This window comes from Phalacrocorax aristotelis, chromosome 2, assembly GCF_949628215.1.
Source record: "Phalacrocorax aristotelis chromosome 2, bGulAri2.1, whole genome shotgun sequence".
NCBI lineage: Eukaryota > Metazoa > Chordata > Aves > Suliformes > Phalacrocoracidae > Phalacrocorax > Phalacrocorax aristotelis.
The window spans coordinates 22,323,815-22,346,451 of record NC_134277.1 but is presented as its reverse complement, the minus strand read 5'-3'; the positions used below and the strand labels follow the sequence as shown (position 1 = coordinate 22,346,451).

The window sequence follows — 22,637 nt, the reverse complement described above, 5'->3', positions numbered from 1 at the left end:
CTCCTTCCGGCCCTGGAAGCTTAGCCAGGGCCAGTCCTGCCACTCAGGGCTGTGCTTTCCAGGATTCAGTTGCTTCATGCCCACCTGACTGCAGTGCTGTGGTTGGGGAGGTTCATGGGCATGACAAAAACATGTAACTGAGGCCAGGCCACTGTCCATCAAAATGCCTCAGCCACCTTGGTAGCTGTATTTCATTATGACACTGAGTTTTTTAAGATTTTGGTCACTTACCAGATTTTTCTTCCTCTCTGTGACCCCTGTTCTAACACACACACATTTTAGCAAGAAGGTCTGCCAAGCTACACAGAGTAAGCAGATAGTGAACAGTTTTGCACTTTAGATATGCTTCTGAACTTCCTTGAATGCTTGGCACAATAGTTGAAGGTGACGGGGGAGGGAAGTAGAGAGAGAAAAGGAAGAGGAGGAATGAATTTTAAAATATATTTTGAGCTATAGGCTCTATCCTTACTTTACTGGCAGCTGTGCTTTTGTCAGTTGAGGAGAGCTCTGGAGTAATCACGTCAGAAGTAAAACTAGAGGCCAGATCTACCGTTACTTCTACTCGTTTTCTCCATTAGCAGCACTGTGATGCAGGGTTGTACTGGCTCTAAGAGTAGCCCAGTGAGCTTGGTTAGCTGCTGCTCAAAGACAAATGACAGAGCAGCATCCCATAAATTTCTGTCCAAACAGGGTCTTTCACAGCTTAAGCTGTCTCTCTTCTTCTCTCTTCTTTGCCTTTTTATTTATTTGTTTCTCCTTTGTGACAGTTTTATCAGTCCTCAGGATGTTTTAAATGTCAAATTTCTGATGGGTGTAAAAAGCTTTTGATGAGCAAGTTCTAACACTTCCCTGTCTGGCCCATGGAGCCCAAGGCATGGTTACCTGACCCTTCTGTATTAGCTTCCCTGCATCAGATAATCCTGAAACAAAATGCCCCCCAGAGTACCACCTTGTTCAAATCTCGTGTCCTTTTCCCTGCCTGTTTCTTGGGAGTCTGGGTGTTGAATTCACTGCACTGGCTGGTGACTTTAGGATTGGGACCAGCCTGGGAGTAGCAGATACCTGATGCTTTTCTCTCTGTGCCTTAGGTTTTGTGGGTTGAATCTGGGGCCAAGGCTGAATACTAGCATTTCACTTCTTGGTAATGTTATTTGGGTTCAGGACAGGGCCGGGGATCTTGGCCTGTGCTTCCCACCGAGGCATGTATTCTCCCACACACATCAGCCTGCATGGCAGCCTCCCACATGAAGCAGAGTGCTGCCTTTTACCTACAACCAGCCTCAGTGCTGAAGGTTAATGTGCTATTTCTCCAACAGCAAAAGATGCCCAAGTGCTTCTACATTTTCTTCCCTTCCTTTCTTTGCTGTTTTCCCAGGTGTTCCCATAAACTGTAACTAGTTCTCCAAGTTACCTCCTTAGGTTTATTTGCCCAAATGAAACAGTAGTACTCTGGGGCTATTCCAGCATAGGCCTAAGTACTTTCTGGTGTAAATTGTGCTGGTGTGAACCATGTCCTCTGGAGACGTGTTTAAATACATCTAGAGCATTTTGCTTGACTATCAAGGGAGCACATCACAATTTCTCTCTACTCATTTTCATACAATGGACAAACCTTTCATATATTAAAGTGTCAGTAGTAAATACGTTTTAAAATCTGGGAAACAGCTTAGTGCCATTGGAGGCACCCAAAACGCTTCCATGAGATCCTTCATTTCCATATTCTCTTTCTTGAGCTGTCATACCACCTAGAAGTTTAGACTCTTTGTCAGTAAAGTCACTTGTAGCATCTCATGATCTGGGTTGTCTAAAGTGATGAACAATATCCAGGTGTTTGGCCTGTGTGCCAGACGATAACGTACCACATTCACTACCTGAGATACCTGGGTTGCAGCTCCTTCCATCTTTCCCAGGTTTCTGTTCTTGAGCTGCAACCTCTGCATGATGTGATAGTCTGAACTGTGCAGCAGTTGCAGCAAACATGCCCTGGTCAGCAATCCACATAGAAGCAATCTGCCTGCACATGAGGGCTTTCCTTTCCTTACTGGTGACTCAGTTCCTTTGCTGTGCTCCTGTCTTGTCCCTGTTACCACAGTGACGGGAACAAAACAAAAAAACTTCTTGCTGAAATCTGAGCCTCAAGTCTGCTCAAAACTCCCTAAACTACTTAAAACTAGAACAACAAACTTCATGAAATTGAGAAAACTCTAAATGAGAAAGGTGACTTCTGCCCTGAGTGGGGTTGGTCTTTTCTTTAAGGCTTGTTTTCTGCCCCGTAACTTGCCTGGTAGTTGTTGTCATCTTTCTGGTTTTGTTTGGGGATTTTTTGGGGGTTTTTTTTGGTCGTTGTTTTCTTTTTTCTTTTTCCATTTGCTTTTTAAATATTTAAGTTGTGTTAAATGATCACACTTTTGACATAGCTGGCAAAGACTGGAGATAAAGTCTAAAATTAAATTAGTTTAATAAAATTAACATATTTTGGTTTTTTAAATAAACTTATGTAAATGTGAAAGGGCTCACGCAGTAAAATAAAATTAAGGCTTAAAGGGATTTCAAGGCCTTCCCAAGAAGTCTGCTCTTTTAAATCAACTCAGTATGAGTTCTGCTTAAGCAATTCCTTATAGATATTTGTGTAACTTATTCTTAAAACCTCTGGCAGTTAGAAAATACATAATGTTTCTGTGTTCTCCTGGCTGCTTTCTACACTGCTAATCATCATTGGTGTTCCTGTCCAAACCATTCTTCTTCTTCCTACACCCTTTTGAAGCGCCGTGCCCAAGATGGCACAGCGCATGCTCGGTGAGGCCCCAGCCCCTCTCAAATGGAACAGTTCATCCTGGAGGTCATCTCCAGGCATGCAGAGGAAAAGAAGGTTATTAGAAGTAGTCAACAGAGATTCACCAAGGGAAGACCATGCTTGACCAACCTGATACCCTTCTATGATGGTGTGGCTGGCTGGATAGATGAAGGGAGAGCAGAGCAGTGGGTTTTGTTTATCTTCAGCAAGGTATTTGACACAGTCTCCCATAACATCCTCATGGACAAGCTAAGGATGCGTGGGTTAGGTGAGTGGACGGTGAGGCAACCTAATGTTAACTTTTCCAGTCCGTTGTGCAGTCCCCTTATTTCAGCAATACTTTTAAAGCTTGCTTGTGAGACTATTAGAAGAACAAAGTTCAGAGCATCAGTCAGTCCAGCAAAGAGAGGGTTCTCTGCTGTCTGTGTATTCTGCTATAGAGAGAGGTTAGGGTTGTGTGACATATTTTGTTATAAAGGTTTTTCTTGTTACCTTCTGCTTTCTCTGAATAAGCTGTTTATTCTAATTATGTTTTCCTAGAAACTGAAGTTAGCTCAACTGTTCTTCCATTTGCCATAGCCCTTTTCCCCCACTTACTATGGCTCAAAGATTGCTAGAGCAAAATACACTACAGCTGGAGTTTTATTAAACCTCTGTCTCACCTGTGCTTTTCTTTCTCCACCCTTAATTTTTACTCCTTCATCACCAGGGTGGGTTGGGGGAGGTTTGTTTTTTTTAGTTTGTTCTTTTTGTTGGGTTTTTTCCCCTTTCAATATGCAGTAATAGTGAACTTTTAAAAATTGAAGATCAAACCAAATATACATGTTATTTCTGCTTTGTCAGGAACATAAAGTTTTAGATTTTTTCTTTGGGTGAGAGAACTGCTTTCTTGATCTGCATTTTACTATTAATATGCATTAAAAGCAAGAGGAAAAAAATTTAATATTGATAACTAATTGTATATAATTTTATACTGTTTTTTTTTTATTCCTATTTGTTGGTTCTATTGTATTCATATTAATTTCCCCTTTAGTATTCTTTACTGAGTTTCAGGTTATGTATTTTCTATCTTTTTTTTCATATAGGTTAGTTTGTGCTTATGCCCTTAATATTATTTCGCTGAGGACCTGTCACTTACCTGAACTAATTTTTTCCTTGAGAACTGCTCCCCATGGGAAGCAGTTATACTTGAGAATACACTGAGAGTATATTAAAATCTGCTTTCCTGGAGACCATTGCATTCATTCTCTTGTTATCACTCTTTCCTCATTGCTGGTGGGTTCTTCCATTTCATGAGCACTTGTTTCTTTCCACTTTCATGTTCTTAAATGGTTTCTGCCAATTGATTAGAAACAAACCTAGATGAGCCCCCGTTATTTTGTTTCCCTACCTGTGGTTTCCAGCACTCTTATCCTGCTTGGCCCCATTCTCGTAAAACTCTACATAGTTTAAATATGTCATTAAGACAACAATCTATCTATATATGATTGCTAATTATTCAAATAAACCCTTATCACCTTCTCCAGGCTTGACTGCTTACAACATGTCTCTTCTGTTTCCCCTCCTTGGCTTTTTTTTTTTCAACCTTAATTTTATTCTTAAATCAGAGACTTTCAACTTTCTATCTCACAGTGCATTCTGAACCGTAGAGAAGGGCTACATATTTGTTATGCTAGGCAACATCTTTGTTTTCCCTTCCAGAAAATGCTATCGCCTTCATGTAAATTCTAATTATGCAAATTATCACACAACTCTGTTTTGTTAATTAACACATTTTTCGTTATGCAGTGGACTTCCTGTTCCTTTCAGTTACCATATTGGTGAGAATGCAAAGTGGCAACAAAAAATTTGTGTAAATTGTTTAGTGATATGTAAACAGATTAGTTAGTTCTCTTCAGTTTTTAACAGATGAAAGGATATTGATTAATTAGGTACGAAGTCTGTATTGCTTCCAGTGAAGGCAACCTTTATAAACCCATCATGACATCATGCGCTATATTAAATAGGTGTTATTTTACAATCACTATTTTTAAACTTAAACTAATGTTACATTAAAGTAATATAAAAATTACAAAGCTGCATAAAGTTAATATTGCATTTATATTTATTCATGTTTAGTAGTTTTTATTCCCATTGTTCAGAAAAAGATTCATTTTAGATGAAAAACCAGTAAAACATGCTTTTGTCTTCCAATGTCTGACTCAAAAAATGAACAAAGCCATAAAAACAAGTACTAGAAATCTTGACTTTGATACTATTCAACTGATTTTAAGAGTTATTTACACTAGCAAAGAGAAGTATTTCTTTGGGATGCAATAAAAATGTAAAACAAGATTAAAACACATCATTTAAATAAAACCTACTGATTTTATTTTGTCTCTTCATTCTCCATATCTTGTAAAGAGGTTTTATTCCAAATCTAGAATGTTTTAACAGCGTTGCAGCTTAATATTCTACTTCCAAGCTTCATTCCAGTCCCTTGATTTCTTTAAGTAAATATGGAAATAGGATATGGCTATTAATAAAATACATTTAAATCAAAAATATAAATAAAGAGCAGGATTCTACTATCTGTTTCCCTGTATCCCCAGTATCACTTTGTGCACACGAGTTTACAACCTTCTGGGTGACTCCCAGCTATTCAGAAAGGATTGCAGATCTCCTTGGAGTATAACCACGGATTTTATATAATTTTGACACTAGAGGAAAGATATAGAATTTAAAAACTGTTCTTTCAGAAGCTTCGAAGTATGCAGAGTTTTAGCTGCTTATTAGCAAACCATATTTGCTGTCCAGTCATTCTTTGTATTGCATGTAAATGGCATAGATGCACAAAGGGTGTTGGTGTAGGCTTACATGAACAAAGCTGTATCATGAGATCCATAGTTGATGACATTCATCAACTCTTTATAGTGAAAGGTACTTTGGGTGAAAAAAATTAAAAAATCGGGAGAGAAAGAGAGGGGAAAAAAAATGTAAGGGGATACTCCCATTGGCTAGCTGGAGAAAGAAGTGATGGGGTCCCCTGATGAGTGTCCTCACCCTCCTCTCTGGGTGTTTCCCCCTCTACAGTATGTGGCAATAGGAAAGAAATTAAATTTTGGGTTTCTCTAATATAAACTAAGCCCTACAAAATAAAGGACAAGATAATTTGGGGGTTGGAGGGGAGAAGGGCTGATTCTCACACCAGTGGCAGACGCTTCCCAGGAGAACCTGTTGCAACAGCAGGTGAAGGCATGTGAAGCCCTGTGTAATGTTGAGCATGTAAATGACAGCTGCTTATTCATAAGATGCTGGTATGTGTAATATCTGTTGTCTGGATAAAACAACTGTGCGTAGATAGGCAGCTGTATCATACAGGGCATTGTCTTGCTCAGGTTGAAGTAAGCATAGGCTGCTCCACTTGCTTTGCTTCATCCTAAGGAACTATGTCCCTGCATACCCACAGAAAATTCAGTCAACTGAGCTGAAGAAAGTAAAGTAAATTACAAATGTCTAGAAACCCAAATTAGAATTCTTACCGCTGCTTTGCATTTTGAGGCCATGTCTCTTTTTCTTACAAAGAAAAAATTGTTACAGTTCTGTGTCATTTCATATTTCATGCCTTTGTAATAACTCTTGCTGCATCCAACCTGGAATTAAAACTTATCAGTTCCACAGCTATAATAAGAGTAAGGTTTATTGCCAGCTAGTGTTTCATCTGCTGGCTAGATGACTAGCTGTGCACCAGCTGTATAATGTATTCTGTAAGGATATCATCATCACAGCACTGCACTCTTGCATCTCATACACCCACCAGGAAACCTGTTTTGTCTTGTGCTCTGAGCAAGGAATCCAAATGAGATGTCTTAAGGAAAAGTAAATAAGAATATTAGGAAATATTAAAAATAAGTAATTCTATTTCTAGCACATTACTGTGAGAGAGTGTTTTTGGACATGAACAGGATGAGAACTCTCATAAATCTTTAGGCCCTGATTATGGGCTGTTCTTGGCACAGCTTAGATGAAGAATAGCCCAGAACCTGGCTTAGCCATTCTTATGTTGGCTTCTCCCCTGAATGATTCTGCCTTGCTCCTGGCTTATGTCAGAGAAGCCTTGGTGCTGCTCTAACTTAATTCTAAATCTTTGGATGATTTTTTCTGGCAAAATGGATCTCCAGAACATATGGGCAAGACTGTGACTTTTTGTATAACTGGGCAGGATAACTGCAGCGCAACAGCAGCTCTGCTGGTGCTAAACCTCCTGGGAACTCTTCCATGCAAAGAGAAGGGGAAGGGGGAAGCACTTACTGGTCTCCCAGATGTGCACGGCCACAGTGATGGCCAGGCTGAGGACTTAGGAACTTCATTTTTGCCTGAAGGGCAAAAGGAAGATTGCAATGGATACAGGAGGATTATAGAATTTATTCTTTTGTTTGCCATTCTGGCAAAATTAAGGTATTTGGCCTAATATTGTATATGTTGGGTATCAGCTTCAGATAAATGTTATTTTAAAAAAAAGAAAAATTTCAGATAAAACTACATTTCTGATTAGGTTTGCTCTAAATAGCTCTAGCTTCCAAGTCTCACGGTTCTTCTGCTTTCAGCAAATATTTGAGAAAAGCACAGCAAAAGTGTGCCTCAACTGTAGCGGTACTCCTCTTACAGAGTATGAAACCATTTACAGTCTGTTAATTCTGCAGTTGAAGTTGCAGATTTTTTTGACAGTGGATGTAAAGGTTTCAGTCATACTGATGGTGTATAAAAACTTCAGCATGGCATTAGAAATATATTACTTAAGGGATCTTTTTGTTTGTTTTATTTAAACATAGAAAATTGCACATACATACACAAAATTAAACTAAAAAAAACCCCAAACTAAGTATACAGTATCAGGTGCTCCAAAGCTAGAAAATGAAAGCTGTAATGTGATTTGTGCTACCTTAACTTTCCTTCCTGTGCGTGTATATAATGCTATAGTCTTTACTGTATAGTCTGATTATATTTAACAAGTAGTTGTTGATTATTTTGTTTCTCCTTTCTTGTTCTCTTTCTTGCCCAGTATTGTATTTATTACGTATTAAGAAGGAAGAAGTATTCACTTCTCTAATGATTTCTTGTTTTTATGGGGCCTTGTGCAGAAGCTGAATGCTGTGTCAGCATTGATTTGTCTTTATAATATCACAGCAGGGCAGCTAAGTCACAGATTGAGATCAAAAGTTTCCATTTATGCTGTCTATTTTAAGAAACCTTTCATTCATAGCACTGAGTTGTGGGTAGGATTTGGTATGCCTGGATAACTAGGGATCGGTGCTTTAGTTCCTTACTTGTGGGGAAGAGAGAGGCAAAAGGTGATTCGTGCCATTTTAAGAGAGATAAATCATCCCTTAGAGACTGCTTGCCTTTCTCTGTTGAACTGGGTGAGCCTAACTCTTTGATGGCAAAAGTTAATCCATCAGAAGAGTATAGAATACCATAGATAGCTCCTTGTGTTTCCTACATTCTTGATCTATCCAAAGGGGAGATCCATCCTGCATGCAAGTAAGATGTAGTACTGGGGTGGGGGATATTGTAGGATTATGAAGTTAATGGTTGTACTGTAATAGTGTGCATAATGAGGGCTAAGTTAAAGATACCATCGTTCCTTGAGGTTAAAGATACTTCCATTTTCACTTTTCATAAGTCTGGGCTATTTAAATTTCAACTTCAATAAATGTTCTTTTATCACAGCTTTAAATGTATGTGCTATGTGTTGTAATTTCTGTAATCTGTATCTAGGCTGCGAAGGGGATTTACAGCAGAGAATCCATTTGAACAGATATATGAGAAGTATCTCAGATAGTGCAAGACCTACAGAAACAATAGGTACTCAGTTGAAGAGTAGGGTAGCATAAGCTTTGGCCATAAAATGTAATCATGTGAAAAGGCCAGGCACATTGCATAAGATATAGTGTTTACCAGGTGCTGAAATAACTTCTCAGGTTTTGTTCAGCCTATTAGTTAGCAGCTAATATAACAGCTGACTTTTCAAACTCTAAAATATCGTCGTTGGAATATATATTCATGTAACTCCTGGAAATAGAGCGGTCTAGCTACAAAATGTATGTTTCTAATAAAGAAGATTTTTTCAGCATAGTTTCTTAAGAAACACATGCTTAACATATGTAAAAGTGAAACATTTTAACAATGTTAAACTTTAGCTCTAGCAGTCATGAAGAGTCTCTGATCCAGTTGAACAAGGTGAAGTGGAAAATCATTTAAATATTGGAACTATCAATAAAACTTGCATGCGTAATACTGAATTACAAAACATTTTCAATGACACAGCTTTTTTCAGGAGCTTTTGATAATAGTACCTACATTTTAAACCAACCATTTAATCGTTGATTTATTTAGTGTTTACTTTAGCTTGCTGTGTCATGGATTTATGCTTTTCCTGGAGAATTTTTGTTTGTGAATAGCCTGAAAACGTTACTGATCTTTTCTCTATGCAAACCACAATTTAGCCGAAAAGCTGAGATCTACTAAAATGCTGTCTCATAAGCTTAAAATGTCTCATAAGCATAAAATGTCCTCACTTGTGACATTGAAAAAAAGAACTTGAAATCCCAGCACAGTATTTTTATTGCAAGTGACAGTTTTCATCTGCTGGCTTTTGCTGCCAGAACAAGCATGTTTCAGTAAGCACAAATAGACTTCTTCAGCTGTGCAGGTTCCAGTTGTTTCCGCTAACTCCCCAAGTGGGTGGTACCAAAGAGCCACCTTTCTGGCACACTTGCAGGCAGACAACACACGGCCAGTGATGAGTTTTGGCATTATGCTCTAATAAAAAGAGACCCCGCTTGTATGAGAAAGCTCTGTGTGCGTCACTAAAGCTATTTCAGTCTTTGCTGCCTCCTCAGCTGAATGTAAACCGACATTGGTGACTCTCTATTCTAATATGATTTCGTAAAAGGAAGTAGGAAGCATGACTTTCAAGCTGTGTGTGAAGACAAGCTAACATAGTAACAAAAGTATCTCTAAAGAGTACGAGAGGACAAAAAGAATTTTTCTAAAGCCTACCTGTTGTTAAGAAAAATGCATCTGGCAGACTCTCTTTTGCACCAGCTGGACATGTTAAATTTTCCCTCCTTTCTTTTATATTAAGATTAGGTACTGCTGTAGCAGGGATACCAAGGAATTGGAAGGATTCAGAGGTTTCCGCAGCAAATTTCGCAATGGGCCTCGATGCTAAGGAAAATCACACTTAAGCTTTAACAGCTGAGTTTCCATGCAGCGACACAGCCTGGTTAGAGCCAAAGAGGAAGGCTCATTGCGGCAGTGGCTTGTGTAACGGGCACATCTCCTTGCTGGCCCCTCTTGCAGGAGGGTGCACATTAGTGTCAGGTGCTGGAGAGCAGCGGTTGTGATGTTCCCTAGGCAAGAATTTGGTGAGCCAACCCTTTGTAAGGTAGCAGTGCAAGCACGGGTAATGGCTGGGCATAGTTCACGTTGCTTTAGTTTTGAAAATAAATAGTAAAATGTACTCAGATCAAATAATTTCTCAGTGCCTGAGTCAGTAATGAAATTTGGCTCCAGAACTACATATTCTGGCTGACCACTCCTCTCCCAAATTCCTCAGATCCATGCTATCAAAAGCCTTAATAATTCAGAAGAGTTTGAAACACATTGTACTATTGTTGTCTTCAGGCTGCTACTTATTAATTACAATTTTATTTTTGCTTTGTTCTCCCACTGTACTTTTGTTTTTCAGCTCCTTCACTTTGTTGGAAGTGCTGAGTACAGCACCTTGCACAGGCAGGCACTAGCCCAAGACTTGAGCCTCAGGCATTACATGGTTATGAGGGCAGTGCTATCTGCTGTAAGAAAGTAACACAACTGCTGTCTTAACCTGAGATAATAGTATATGCCACACAGACACACACAAACCCCCCCAACCTAGTGGTTAAAACCCCCCTCTTTTTACACCACTTAAAATTAAAACTGGAAATTGGTGATTTCCACTTGTGATAACACTTAATTTTCCTTGTACTGGAGTATAAAATCCAGTATTTGCTGTCCATTACAGATTTTTATGTCCCTTACTCATAGTAGATGAGTGAACCATAGTTCCTGTATGGTTTTTTACCATGAGGGTGGTCAAATACTGGAGCAGGATGTACAGAGAGGTGGTGGTGTCTGTCCTTGGAGGTGCTCAAGACTCACCTGGACACAGCACTGAGCAGCCTGATCTGACCAGACCTGCTTTGGGCAGGTGTTAGACTAGGTAACTCCGGAAGCCACTTCCAAACTCAGTTATTCTGTCTTTCTGTCTTGCTGCCAGACTTGCCTGATACATACACTCACACCAATAAAAGAAGGCCTGAACTTTGGTGGGAAGTCATATTATTGATTGCTACTTTTAGTGACAGCAGGTATACTCTAATTTTCTATTGGGACATCTGTGAATTGTTGTTGCTTCCTTAGCAATGAGATTGCTGAGCAGATGCTATTTTTAGAGATTTGACAGTTACCTGTAATAAGGCTCCAGCAATAATCAGCATTTAGGATGTAAATTTCCTGTGAATTGTTTGTGTACTTAGGTGGGTTTGCTTTTTGTTTCTTGTGTAACTGATATAAATTAGTGTACAAAATTAAAAAAATTAAAATAGGAAAGTCCTTTTATTATTTTTGTTTATTTTTCCATTCTCAAGCTGCTTTTGTGACGGTGTATATTTCATAACATTGTAAACTTCTTTAAAATAATTATGAAAATCATGTAGTTCTGTAAAACATTTTGGTTTAGAATGGCTTTTGCTTTATATATTTCAGTCTCAGTCTACAGCAGGGCAAAATAAAGTGAAATATTTTAAAACTGCAGTTATCAGGGCATCACATTGCTATTGATCTTTGTCCTATGTGGGATATTAATATTGCTTATGGCCCAAACAATATGTACAGGGCTACCCTGTGGAAATAGTGCCAAATGTAGGTCATTATTTGACATATTTACTCCCCACCAAGACTACTAATGAAAGTTCAGTCGTAGTATCATCTTTCCTCAGCCGTAAAAATTCTGCGCTGTTTTAAATTTTCATGAGTGCAAACCTGGTAGTGTGTCAAGAGAGACCCATTATATTCATTACCCAAGAGAAAAATAATTCCTTGCTTTCAGGATAAGGTTACAGGCATCTGTGAAAAGTGGATATGATGAAGGGTGCGTAGCATTATGTAGAAATACTGAGGGAAGAGACATGCTTTGAGACAGATTTTCCAAACTTTAACAGATGCCGACTTCGACAAGCACTTCGTCAAAATGATAACTGGAGTCATTTTCTGAGTCAGTTCTTGACTTAGCTGGCATTGCCTTCATAAAAGATGCATTCTGATCAGCATTCTGGTTTCATGTAAGCTGGTGTAAATGCAGTGTACCTCTACCGCAGGAATGGTGTAATAGAGTGAGAAATGAGATGGATCAGAGACCCTAGGTCCTCATCACTTACTGCTGAAGAGAATAAAGGCAGCCTTAAGCCTTGCTTGTATTTCTATAGCCCTAAAGTCATTGCTTCACACAGGACAGCCTCAGGTGTAAATGGAAGTAGTTTGGAGAATGGTCTGATCTGTTTTTCTACGTTCTGGTAGTGGATGGGGAATAGAGATACCTCAATTATCAAGCAACGTTCCCAAAATTAGTGGCCGTGAGGGAGATGACCTGTTCTGTGAGCAAATTCTGTGTCAGAAAACTTGCCTCCTTGGCGGGGATCCTCAAAGGCTGCATCCACTGGGTTTATGGTACAGCATAAAAAATCTGAAATGAGTTATAGGAAAAAAAGGGTCCTGTCATGTTTTAAGTACATTACTAGAAAACAGATAGTATTATTTTGCTCTGTTATTGGGTGAAATATTTCTCAAATACAAATTCATCCAAGCAGGTGAAAATTCATTTAAACTGACAAATTGACTGAGACAGGTACAATGTACAAACGCTCATGTATGCATTGAATACAAGTTAGTCATAAAACAAGAGTGAGGGAGTATAAGTAGCAGAGTATAATAATACTGTAAGTAGTATTGACTTAGTAATGAGGGTTAGCATGGAGATGTATAAAGTGAACACAACTTGTGAACCAAAAGGCAGAAGTGAGGTCCAGATGGAAAGAGTGAAAATTGAGTAAGGTCTCCCTAGCCCCACTTTAATTTATGTTTGATACCAAAAGCCTATAGCCAAAGTTGGTTTAACAGTTGGTGAATATGTTTTAGTTTATTTATATTCTCAGTTTAAATCAGAAGCTGAAATTGGTTCATGAGGAACCCCACTCCAGGGTGTGTTCCCTGCTGCCCTAGTGGTACAGGTGATGGTAATGTTCATGGTCTGGTTCCTGTTCTCTTTGTGGGGTTATTCAGTCTGTTGAATGTTGTATTTTTACGGGGCGGGGGGAAGGAAAACAAGGTGGAAATGTTCATTCTGAAGATAAGTGAACTTTTTCAAGCTATGTTGTTTCTCTTGAGAGAGGTGAAATGTTACTGTTTAACATCTGGGAGCATCTGTCCTTGTAGTCCAGCCTGGGGATTAACTGAGTACTAAACTGCCATCACATTTTCATAGAGATTAAGAGGATGAACAGAAAGTGCTTAACTGTTTTGACCCACTGTAATTTTAGGACTGTAGACTATGTAAGCAAACGCTAGGTATATTTTAAAATATACATATGTGTATGTTTAAAAAAAGAGATTTCTTTTGTAACATAAGGACCTGATTACATAACAGCTGGATTTTTTTTAGTTCAAGACAATGTAGTTCAAGAAAAGAAAAAGCAGTTAATTTGACAGTTCTATGAAACTTTCAGAATTCTTTATTTATGTAAAAAGGCTAGCATTTAACTTTTATAAATTAATTAGTTTAAAATATTCAATTAGATAAATTACTGTGGTCTAATCCCATGGTAATTCAGTCTCCCTTTCTACCAGTTTGACAAGTATATAAAATGGGACATACTGTTTCTGTGAATATCTGTAGCTCAATGTTCTGCGTTGTTTTTCTGCTCTGAGTTTTTATATTAATTTTTTGATAGCAGAAAATGGCAGATGCTTTTTCACCTGCTACTTGTCTTTCATGTTAAAATAGTGCTGGAGTAGTTTCGGCTTTTTTCTTTTTCTTGGGTAGTCAGGTGTTGCCCTCTAATAGGAAATTTTAGAACACTTCTTAGAAGTATGTCAAGGACATTAACTTCCTGAAGATGTCTGTTTGTTGCAATGCAGCAGAGATTTTAAAGTCTTTAGTCAGCCTAAAGTCTTTCATCCACTGATACTATTAGGAGTAAATCACAATACACTGTTGAGCATTTTTTATGTTCACTAGAGGATATAGCAAATATGAGAATGGATAAGCAAGTATAATATTGCCCCTATCAGTGTTTGGTAAAGATTGTTCCTTAATATTTCCATTCCTGTTGTGATGTACATTTCTACAATGACAGTTTACTATGCTTTACAAAAAGATAATTCTTAATAACACTGAATTATTTATTCCATGCTGTACTATTTATTGATGAAGTATTGTTTGGGAGATTTGACAATTTAATGCTTATTTATATCTGTATTTTCAGTATTGAAATGAGTAATAACAGAGAAAGCATCAACTCTTAGTCTGTAATTTTTACATTCAGGAAAATTGTGGATTTTGTATGATATTAAACTCCAGTAACTTATGTTATCTTGTATTTTTATGGTGATACATGATATAACTCAATTCAGTGCCTGTGTGACTGCTTTTCTTTGTGGCATGCCTAGTTCTGTAATAGATAGCTATCTTTTGTGTAGGGTAACTGCTAGTAACAACTAAGAGAATTGTAAAGGAGTTGATTAAGATACAACTTTGAGCTGCTAAGAAGTAGACATACCCATGTTGCATCAAAACTGCAAGACTTTAAAATTGATGTGGAGGAGCCACCAAATTTTATTTTATGGATGATCACTCTCATAAGTGCCCATTTTCAGAAATGTAATCATGAATGCATAATCGTATCTCAATACCCTTCTAACAGTTTGTCTGTGTAATGACAAGGTGAACTTCTTAAGGGCTTTTTTAAGGGACATGTGGGCCTATCATTTACATACCTTCCCCTCATACTGGTGTCCAGAAATTTGTGTTAGGTGTCTAAACTCCTTTTGCAGCACACTGGAAGAGTTCAGGGTATGAGGGAGATGCCCAATACAATGAGTTAAGCCAACTATTGGTTTTTCATTGTGATTTTTATATATATAAAAAATCGTGGCTATCATTTTCTAACATAGGACAGTAGCTAATAAGAACATCTAGTAAACTCATCTAAACCAATTCCCTTTTTATACATATTTTTCATGTTAATGGATTACTTTGATCCACTTACCAGTTGTGTCTGTGTATTTTTTAAAATATTATTTCTGATTTGAACTTTTTTCTCTTGCACAGTGCAAATATAATCAGGTCATTTATATAACCTGTGTCTATTGAGTAACATCTCCAGTATGTTCTAAGGATTTCCCTTGTTGAAAAAAAAAGACATTTTAAAAATTACTGTCTTTTTTTAAAATTATTATTATTGTGTTTCACATAGTACTTTAATCTGTTAATTTTTTTTTTCTAGAACAGGTGACCTGGAAAGAAAAGCAATCAACTATTTGCAATATTCTAATCATGGCTAAACACCAAGAAAAGCATTGAACTCTTGGGATGTGTTATTTCAACCCATAAATATGTTCAGCTGTATTTAATTTTTTAGTTTGCCATAGGCTTTCCACTTTAAATAAGTGCCTGTTTAAATGGTATCAGTTTCAGTCTTTAGAGCCCTTCTACCCAACTTTTCTTAAGATTTTCCCACTAATATCAGAATAAAGAACAGATGGGATAAAGTCCTTTTCCAGTAATTTCCTGATCATCTCTTTGTACAAATATATATTTAGATCCAGAATACCACATAATCGTGAAGCCCCTTCTGTAATCCCCATCCAAAATTTCTTTCCGTTGAGGCTGCCTGTTTCAGTTCTGGACACAGAGACTCTTGACCCCGCTGTTATGAAAGAGCTTATTGTTTCTCCTTCTAAATGGAAAAGCCTTCTTAGAATGTGCACTTAGATGTAAATTGTTTGACTATGGTAGTTTATTCAAATACAGGCCTATTTAAGGAGTTTTAAAATCTGCTTTATTGGAACCCTGTTGTTTTTATAGCACATTAGACTTCAATTAAGCAACAGGGAACCTTCTCTCCCTTCATTTCCAACTGTCCTTTCCAGGCCAGGTGGCATGATACTCTTTATATATTTCCCTCACTGTTTTATAATATATTATAATTTAGCAGATTTCTGTCCTCTAGCACTATGCAAGTCGTCAGAGTAATCCTGGATGGAGCAGGCAGGGATTTTTGGAAATAAAAACATTATAGCATCATTTTTGGTTTCAGGTATTCAGGTTTGCTGTCATGAGGTAGGGGATGCATTTTGATATCGTCTTTTTTAAGAATAAGTAGAAGCAATTCTTTGTGTTGGAAATTAGATATGTTTGTTTGCTTATCATCTCAACAAAATACCATATTTTTAGCCAAAGTTGGTGGATACCAACTAATAAAGCTAAAATTGTTGTCTGGTAGAAGTTTTAATATATTTCAAGATTAAAAGTTACATCACACCTTCCTCAATCACTTGTGAGCACCTCTGAGATTCAGTTCACGTCTTTAAAGATATTTTACCAGCCATAATGTATAGGAACTTCAGACTAGATCATAAGAGCAGTGAGGAGGATGTTGGGGTGGGCTAAAAGTTTAGCCTGGGGTAGAACAACGGTGGGTCCCAGGGATACTCTGTGATACCCTCTGTTGGAAAAGCAAACTCAAGGTGTTGGTTGTCATAGAAAAAAAAGAATAAAGGTTGTTCTCCTGTATTCTGGTGTGCCTCTGACAAAAGGGAGCCCCCTATAGCTATAGGCTGGGCTGAGCTGGATGGCAGCTTTTAGTCCCTGCCTAACCGTACTTGTGCACAAGGGTGTTCAGCAGTGGTGGGGCTTGGAAGGAGAAGCTGTGCAGGAGGCTGGAGGGCGGCTGTGGGGCCACAAGGGCTTCTGACTCTTCCTGCAACTGCTTCTTGAAAATAAAACTTGTGAAAATCCTGTAACTCAGTGATACCAGCCACCAAAAGTATGAATTACGGGAACCAGCAAATCTCTCTGTGGCTGGTATTTGGTAACAACCTGATGATCAGAGGGCACATTGCCACACTCTCAGAATGGCTCTGCAGTGCGATGTCTTGCTCAGGAGTTGCTGGCACCACTCATCCTAATTTTTAATTTCCCTGAAGACTAGGTGGGGCCTGGCATGTGCTCCTTTGTAGCATGAGGTAGCTCTGAGCAAGCATGGCAGCAGACCTGGAAGTGCATAGGACTTTCAGCTCAGCCAAAGAGGATGTACTTATGTCCACCTAGGGTTAGGTAACTGCTTAGTGGCAATGTTGAGATCTCAGGTTTGGATATGAATGCCTAAAAAAGTGCCTTATTCTTCTTATAATTCCTACTTCCATAGGCAGTGGAGCCAAATTACAAGAGGTTTGGCCATTATACTGTGTTTGAAGTTCATTACTTTTACTTTGAAATGGTATACTTAAATTCTCATTATTATACATATTTATATTATATCTCTTCGTTCATTAGCAAAGCAGAGTAAACCATTGCAATTTAAACTTCAAGTACTAGTACCTGAAATCTGATCCCCTTGTTCTCATTCCCTTCTGAATTTGACAGGGGGCCAGTAATTGCTGTGAAAACAGGATAAAACTCTCCATGCAAACTCAAGCGCACCTCTTAAAAATACTGCAACACAAATGTGAGGCGTGACCACCTCAGTACAGAACTGTGGTTAGAAATCTCTAATAAATCTTAGCCAAATGAAGATCTGCTGTGCAGTGCCATCATAACTGATCATAGTATATGGATTGCCTACTGTTTTATGGTTACTGATTTGACTTATTCCAAATTAATTCAGAACACTAGTAGCTAGATAAAACTGTTGCGTTCTGTCAAATGTGTTGATATTAAATAACTGAGGTAAGTAAACGTGATGTTTTATAATGTTTTAAATGGATGTTTTGAGTGTTCTTTGTAGTTGTAATGATTTAAAAAAGAATTTGCAGAAATCATCCTCTATGTGTGTTTGTACATATGCACGTGTTTGCAAGGGAAATCTTCATGTTGTTTATTGTTTTGCAGACAAAACCTGTTGCATTTGCAGTTCGGACAAATGTTGGGTACAGTGCAGCTCACGATGATGATGTTCCAGTCCCAGGCATGGCCATCTCATTTGAGGCTAAAGATTTTCTTCATGTTAAAGAAGTAAGTAAAACTAAAGGAGTAAATTAATCTCACTTTAAGGGTCTATTTGAATAATAGAGCTACTATTTCTTAGTGTGAACATAATGCTTCACATTGTCAAAGCACTATATAAATAAGGTAACTGTATATAAGAAATTGAATGTTCTTTGAAATACTGTTCTTATAAAAGCAATGGCACAAATTCATTACAATCAAGTTAATGAAGTTTGCAAAGTGCTTTTCTTCTCTAGTAGCTATCAATTATGCAGAGCTTTAAAAATCTTCATCTGCATATTCAAAGACATAATATCTGTGGGCTTTACTATTGTAGAACTCTGAGGTTTCATTGTGATTTAGCAGCTAAGGGTTGATACTCTCTTATTTTTGCAACTTAATCTCAAAAAAACCCAAAATCCATAGGTTACTTCCCTGGCACAGACAATATTTTGTTGTTAACGGTTATGTACTGAAGAAAGGACATGGTAACTTTCAAGATGCACATAGCGACTGTCAGAAAAAGGTGCCTTGCATTTGCTGTGTTGTTTTTTTCCCCCTGTAGTTTCGCGTTGAAAATTTTCAAGTTTTACAGTTTCAAACACCTGAACTCTTGTTCTTTCTCTGTTCCTCGCAAGACAGTCCAAAGCAAAGAACGTAGTAACTTTCCCATACAGGCCTTCCTTAGCCACCCGCTGCTCCCTTCTGAATGATTCCCTCATTTTACAAGATTTCCCAGCTTCTGGTCATATTCCATTGTGTTTTGTCACAAAATGGTCCGTCTGGAAAAGGAAATTTATAGCAGAAGGACTAGAAAGTTAGCTTAAGGATGAGAGCAACTTAGCTGTGCATTTGAAATTATATCTTTGCCCCATTTTAGATTATTGAGAAATCCCTCAGCAGCTATGATTGATGATGCACAATTATTCTGCTAGTGCAGGTACTTTGCGGAAGCAAGAAGCATTCCTAACACACAGGTACAAGTGCAGGTGGACAGAGACTAAGGAAACACAAGAAATGGACTTTCAGTGCCTTTATACTGATGGTTAATGATCATAATTTTCCTTATATATGAAAAACCAAAAAATAAAAGGGATAATTGAACTATATATAGTGAAGAAGATATGTTTTCTGTCTGATGATAGGGCAAAAGAATGGCTCTGCTCTGTCTTGTGAGAAAAGTAGGGATTAGCAGGCACAGAGTCGTGGCAATAGAAAACCATCAGCATTTTCTGGTGAGTCTGGAAGCCCTGGAAAATACAGCCCAGTTTGGTTAGATTAAATGATTTTTTATGGTCATCTATTTCATCTGCATTTTGAATGAGCTAGTAATCTCAGACTTCACATTAAGTCTTTCCCCTGTTTCCATATGAACCAGAAACACAGTCCTGGCAGATTTTCTGTTACATTTTATGCTTTTTTTCCTCACAGCACAACTTAGACTCATGTAAATATGCATGGAAGATAATGATGAAAAAAAAGTTTCCTGAATTTTTCTGGATCTCCAGAAATGCCTTAAAAGGCATTGCTATTGTCTATGGCTGCATGTAGCGCTGAGGAATGGAAATATAGATTAAAATGCCATTATTCTTGCAGCTTCAGCTGGAATAGAACTGCCACTCTGTGCTAATTGCCTTTAAAAATGCCTGGGTTTCTCCCTAAGCAGTTAAGGAAAGTTGACTGTCTAGTGATGCTAGGCCAGAGCTGGGTTGTGGAAGGGACCCTGCGCCCATTCCAGGTGCACTGCTGGGATGGCGAGGTGGGGAGGGACCTCCAAGGAGTCTGACTTGGACCTCCTGGTCCTCCTGCATTTGGCAGCAGCTCTCGTGACTGGGCGGGTCGAACCTCCTCAGGAGGGTCATGTCCCCCCCGCCCCCGAGGAGCAGCCCTTCCCTGCACAACTGCATGCTCCCTCTTCCGTGGCCATGCCCAGCTTGCTCGCCAGGTTCTGTATCCCACCAGATATTGCTCCTTCAGCAATTTTGGTGCTCCCTATAGTTAGTGCTGGGAGAACTGAAATGTCCAAAATTTAATTATTTATGTAGATGAAAACTAAAAAAAAATATATAAAAAACCATAAATGCAGTGTTGCTTTTAGATTTTATACCTAACTGGATGCTAGAAATAAAGAAATCTAAATCAATCTCTGGTAATTTTTGCCTGCATAGTAATGCCGTATTGGATCAATGGTGTCCTCTTCTTGTCTGCAAGGAGCATTCTACGATTTGTGCTGTTGAGAGGGCTCAAACAAGAAAAACCTCAGATCAAAGTGTACATGGGCAATGGTGAAAAGTACGGCAGTGATTGAGTATGAGGGAAATTTATTTTCATTACTAGGTTACATTCATTAAAACTCAGTACATATCAAGATGAAAGATTCCTTCCTGCGTGAACAAACATGGATGGCATCATAGTCACTCCTGAATCTTTTGGAGCTTTAATGCATGGCCATAATTCTGCTTTGCATTTAATTCATATTTGTGTTTCCCTTGGCACTCCATGCACAGCTGAATTACAGAGAATCACTCACCCCAGCCAGCACCTTGAGAGCTGGACACCTTGCTACCAAGATTTCCCGTTGCTTTTTAAAATTAGAAAGTATTATGTATGGCATTTACTTATAAAAGTATCTTATCCTCCTTTTCATATCCTGACACAGCTTTTAGATTTGAGACTTTGCCGGAGTGAATTCCAGATGCTTTCATTTTTGTATGAAGAAAAAATTGCTATGGAATCAGGATTTCTATCAGTTAGAGGAATATTCATGTTGTTGCATAGTACTCTGTTGTACTATAGACAGTATAAAAAAGTAGTGGCTGTTCAAATTTTAATTTATTTGCATCTTTTAAGTATCTATCTCTTCCTTTTTCCACATTAATGACAATTCTGCAGACTTTATGTATAGAAGCATAGAGCAGATCCGTATAATGGCAACCTCCATTGGCTCAATTGCTATAGTCTTCCTCCATCTATATTATCCTACAACATATTCTAAATGCACATGCATATCTTTAGTTAGCATTTTGCAATGAAAGGTTATGTTTTAATAATATTTTTCAGTCTACTACAACTTTGAGAAACTGCTATTCCAGGATAGCTCCCTATTAAATGTTAGTATTCTTACTTATAAAGGCATCCCGTTGGATAAATGTTATAGGTCCCCTTATATTTTATGAGCTTAAAAGTGTGTTTATCTTAAACTTTATTTTTTGTTAGCTAAATATCTTAAAGTTGGTTTCAAGCATCACAGCATTTCTGTAGCAGCCAAAATGAAAGATAATACTGCAATTTAGGTTGTGTATCATTGATCCACCAACGTTGTATTCTCAGTGAAATTAATTCCTTTTTATGGGAGCCCACACATTTTATATGTTTTAGTCCTAACTGCACACTTGTTAAAACTACTTATTAAATAATTAAACATGCAGTATAATATCTACATTCATAGCTTCAGATTCAAGAAGGCAACTTCCCATTCAGATGTTCTTTTACAGTATCATAAATAATCCAAATTATCCAAAATTCAAATTTGATGGTAACCGTTCCTGTGGAACTCTGAGAGTATTGCATGTGGGGCTATAAATAACACTGACCTATTCTCATCCAAAAATGGTGAATAAATAATATGGAAAAAACAAATAGTTCTGCTCTACAGACCTCTGCAAAACAAACAAACAAAATCCCCTCTGTGTGTATGAATAAATATTATTAAACAAGAGTAGTCATTATCTCATATTTTATGTAGCTGAAATTCAGTTAATTGGACTGTCTTGTGCATTTGTAGAATTGTAAGGCTTTTTGGTTATCCAAAGATATTAATTCCTTGTGGATCTGTCACTGTATGTTTGTTTAAGATGTAGATCATGGGAGCTGTATGCAGTAGAACATATATAAGCAGTGGAATGTAGTCATATTTCAGAAGATTTTAGTGAGTTCAGAAAAGTGGGGGAGTTTGAGTAGTATTTTTTATTTTAAACAGAGAACTGAATATAATGGAATAAGAAAAGCAGCTTACTATAGAGCGGAACAGATCAGAAGAAATCTTTGGTGTCCACCAAGGAGAAACATCAAGGGAGAACAAAAGCAGCCTTCATGTATGAGGAGAAAAGACTGTGAAGCAGAAAAAAACAAAGATGGTGAAATGGGTGGAAATAACAGCCAGGGAGAATCATGAAGTCTATGAAGGAAGGTTGCTGCTTAAGTACTGTAGCATGTTAATAATTTGCAAGGTGTAATTATTTTAATGTATTTCTGAATATTACCACAATTCTTCATTGCCATAATAACATAGTACAGCGATTAACTGCAGGTAAGAATTACATAAAATGGATTAGCTGCAAATTAAAAATAATAACAAAATGACCCCAAATACAGTAATTTCTTATTACCTGACTTTTTTTTTTTTTTATCTGTAGAAATTTAATAATGACTGGTGGATAGGACGGTTGGTAAAAGAAGGCTGTGAAATAGGATTCATACCAAGCCCAGTCAAACTAGAAAACATGAGGCTGCAGCATGAACAAAAGGCAAAACAAGGGAAATTCTACTCCAGGTAAT

The 22,637-nt window shown here is 37.8% G+C and overlaps 1 protein-coding gene across 8 annotated transcripts in view; it reads left to right on the top strand.

Moving 5' to 3' along the window:
* The window catches only part of CACNB2 (calcium voltage-gated channel auxiliary subunit beta 2), a 254,364-nt gene that overhangs the window by 193,719 nt on the left and 38,008 nt on the right, over positions 1-22,637 (top strand). For all 8 annotated transcript variants that reach the window (XM_075082703.1, XM_075082696.1, XM_075082695.1 and 5 more), the window contains 2 exons: positions 17,985-18,107; positions 22,496-22,632. In XM_075082703.1, the coding sequence (XP_074938804.1) occupies positions 17,985-18,107; positions 22,496-22,632 (260 nt within the window). The remainder of the gene's footprint in view (positions 1-17,984; positions 18,108-22,495; positions 22,633-22,637) is intronic.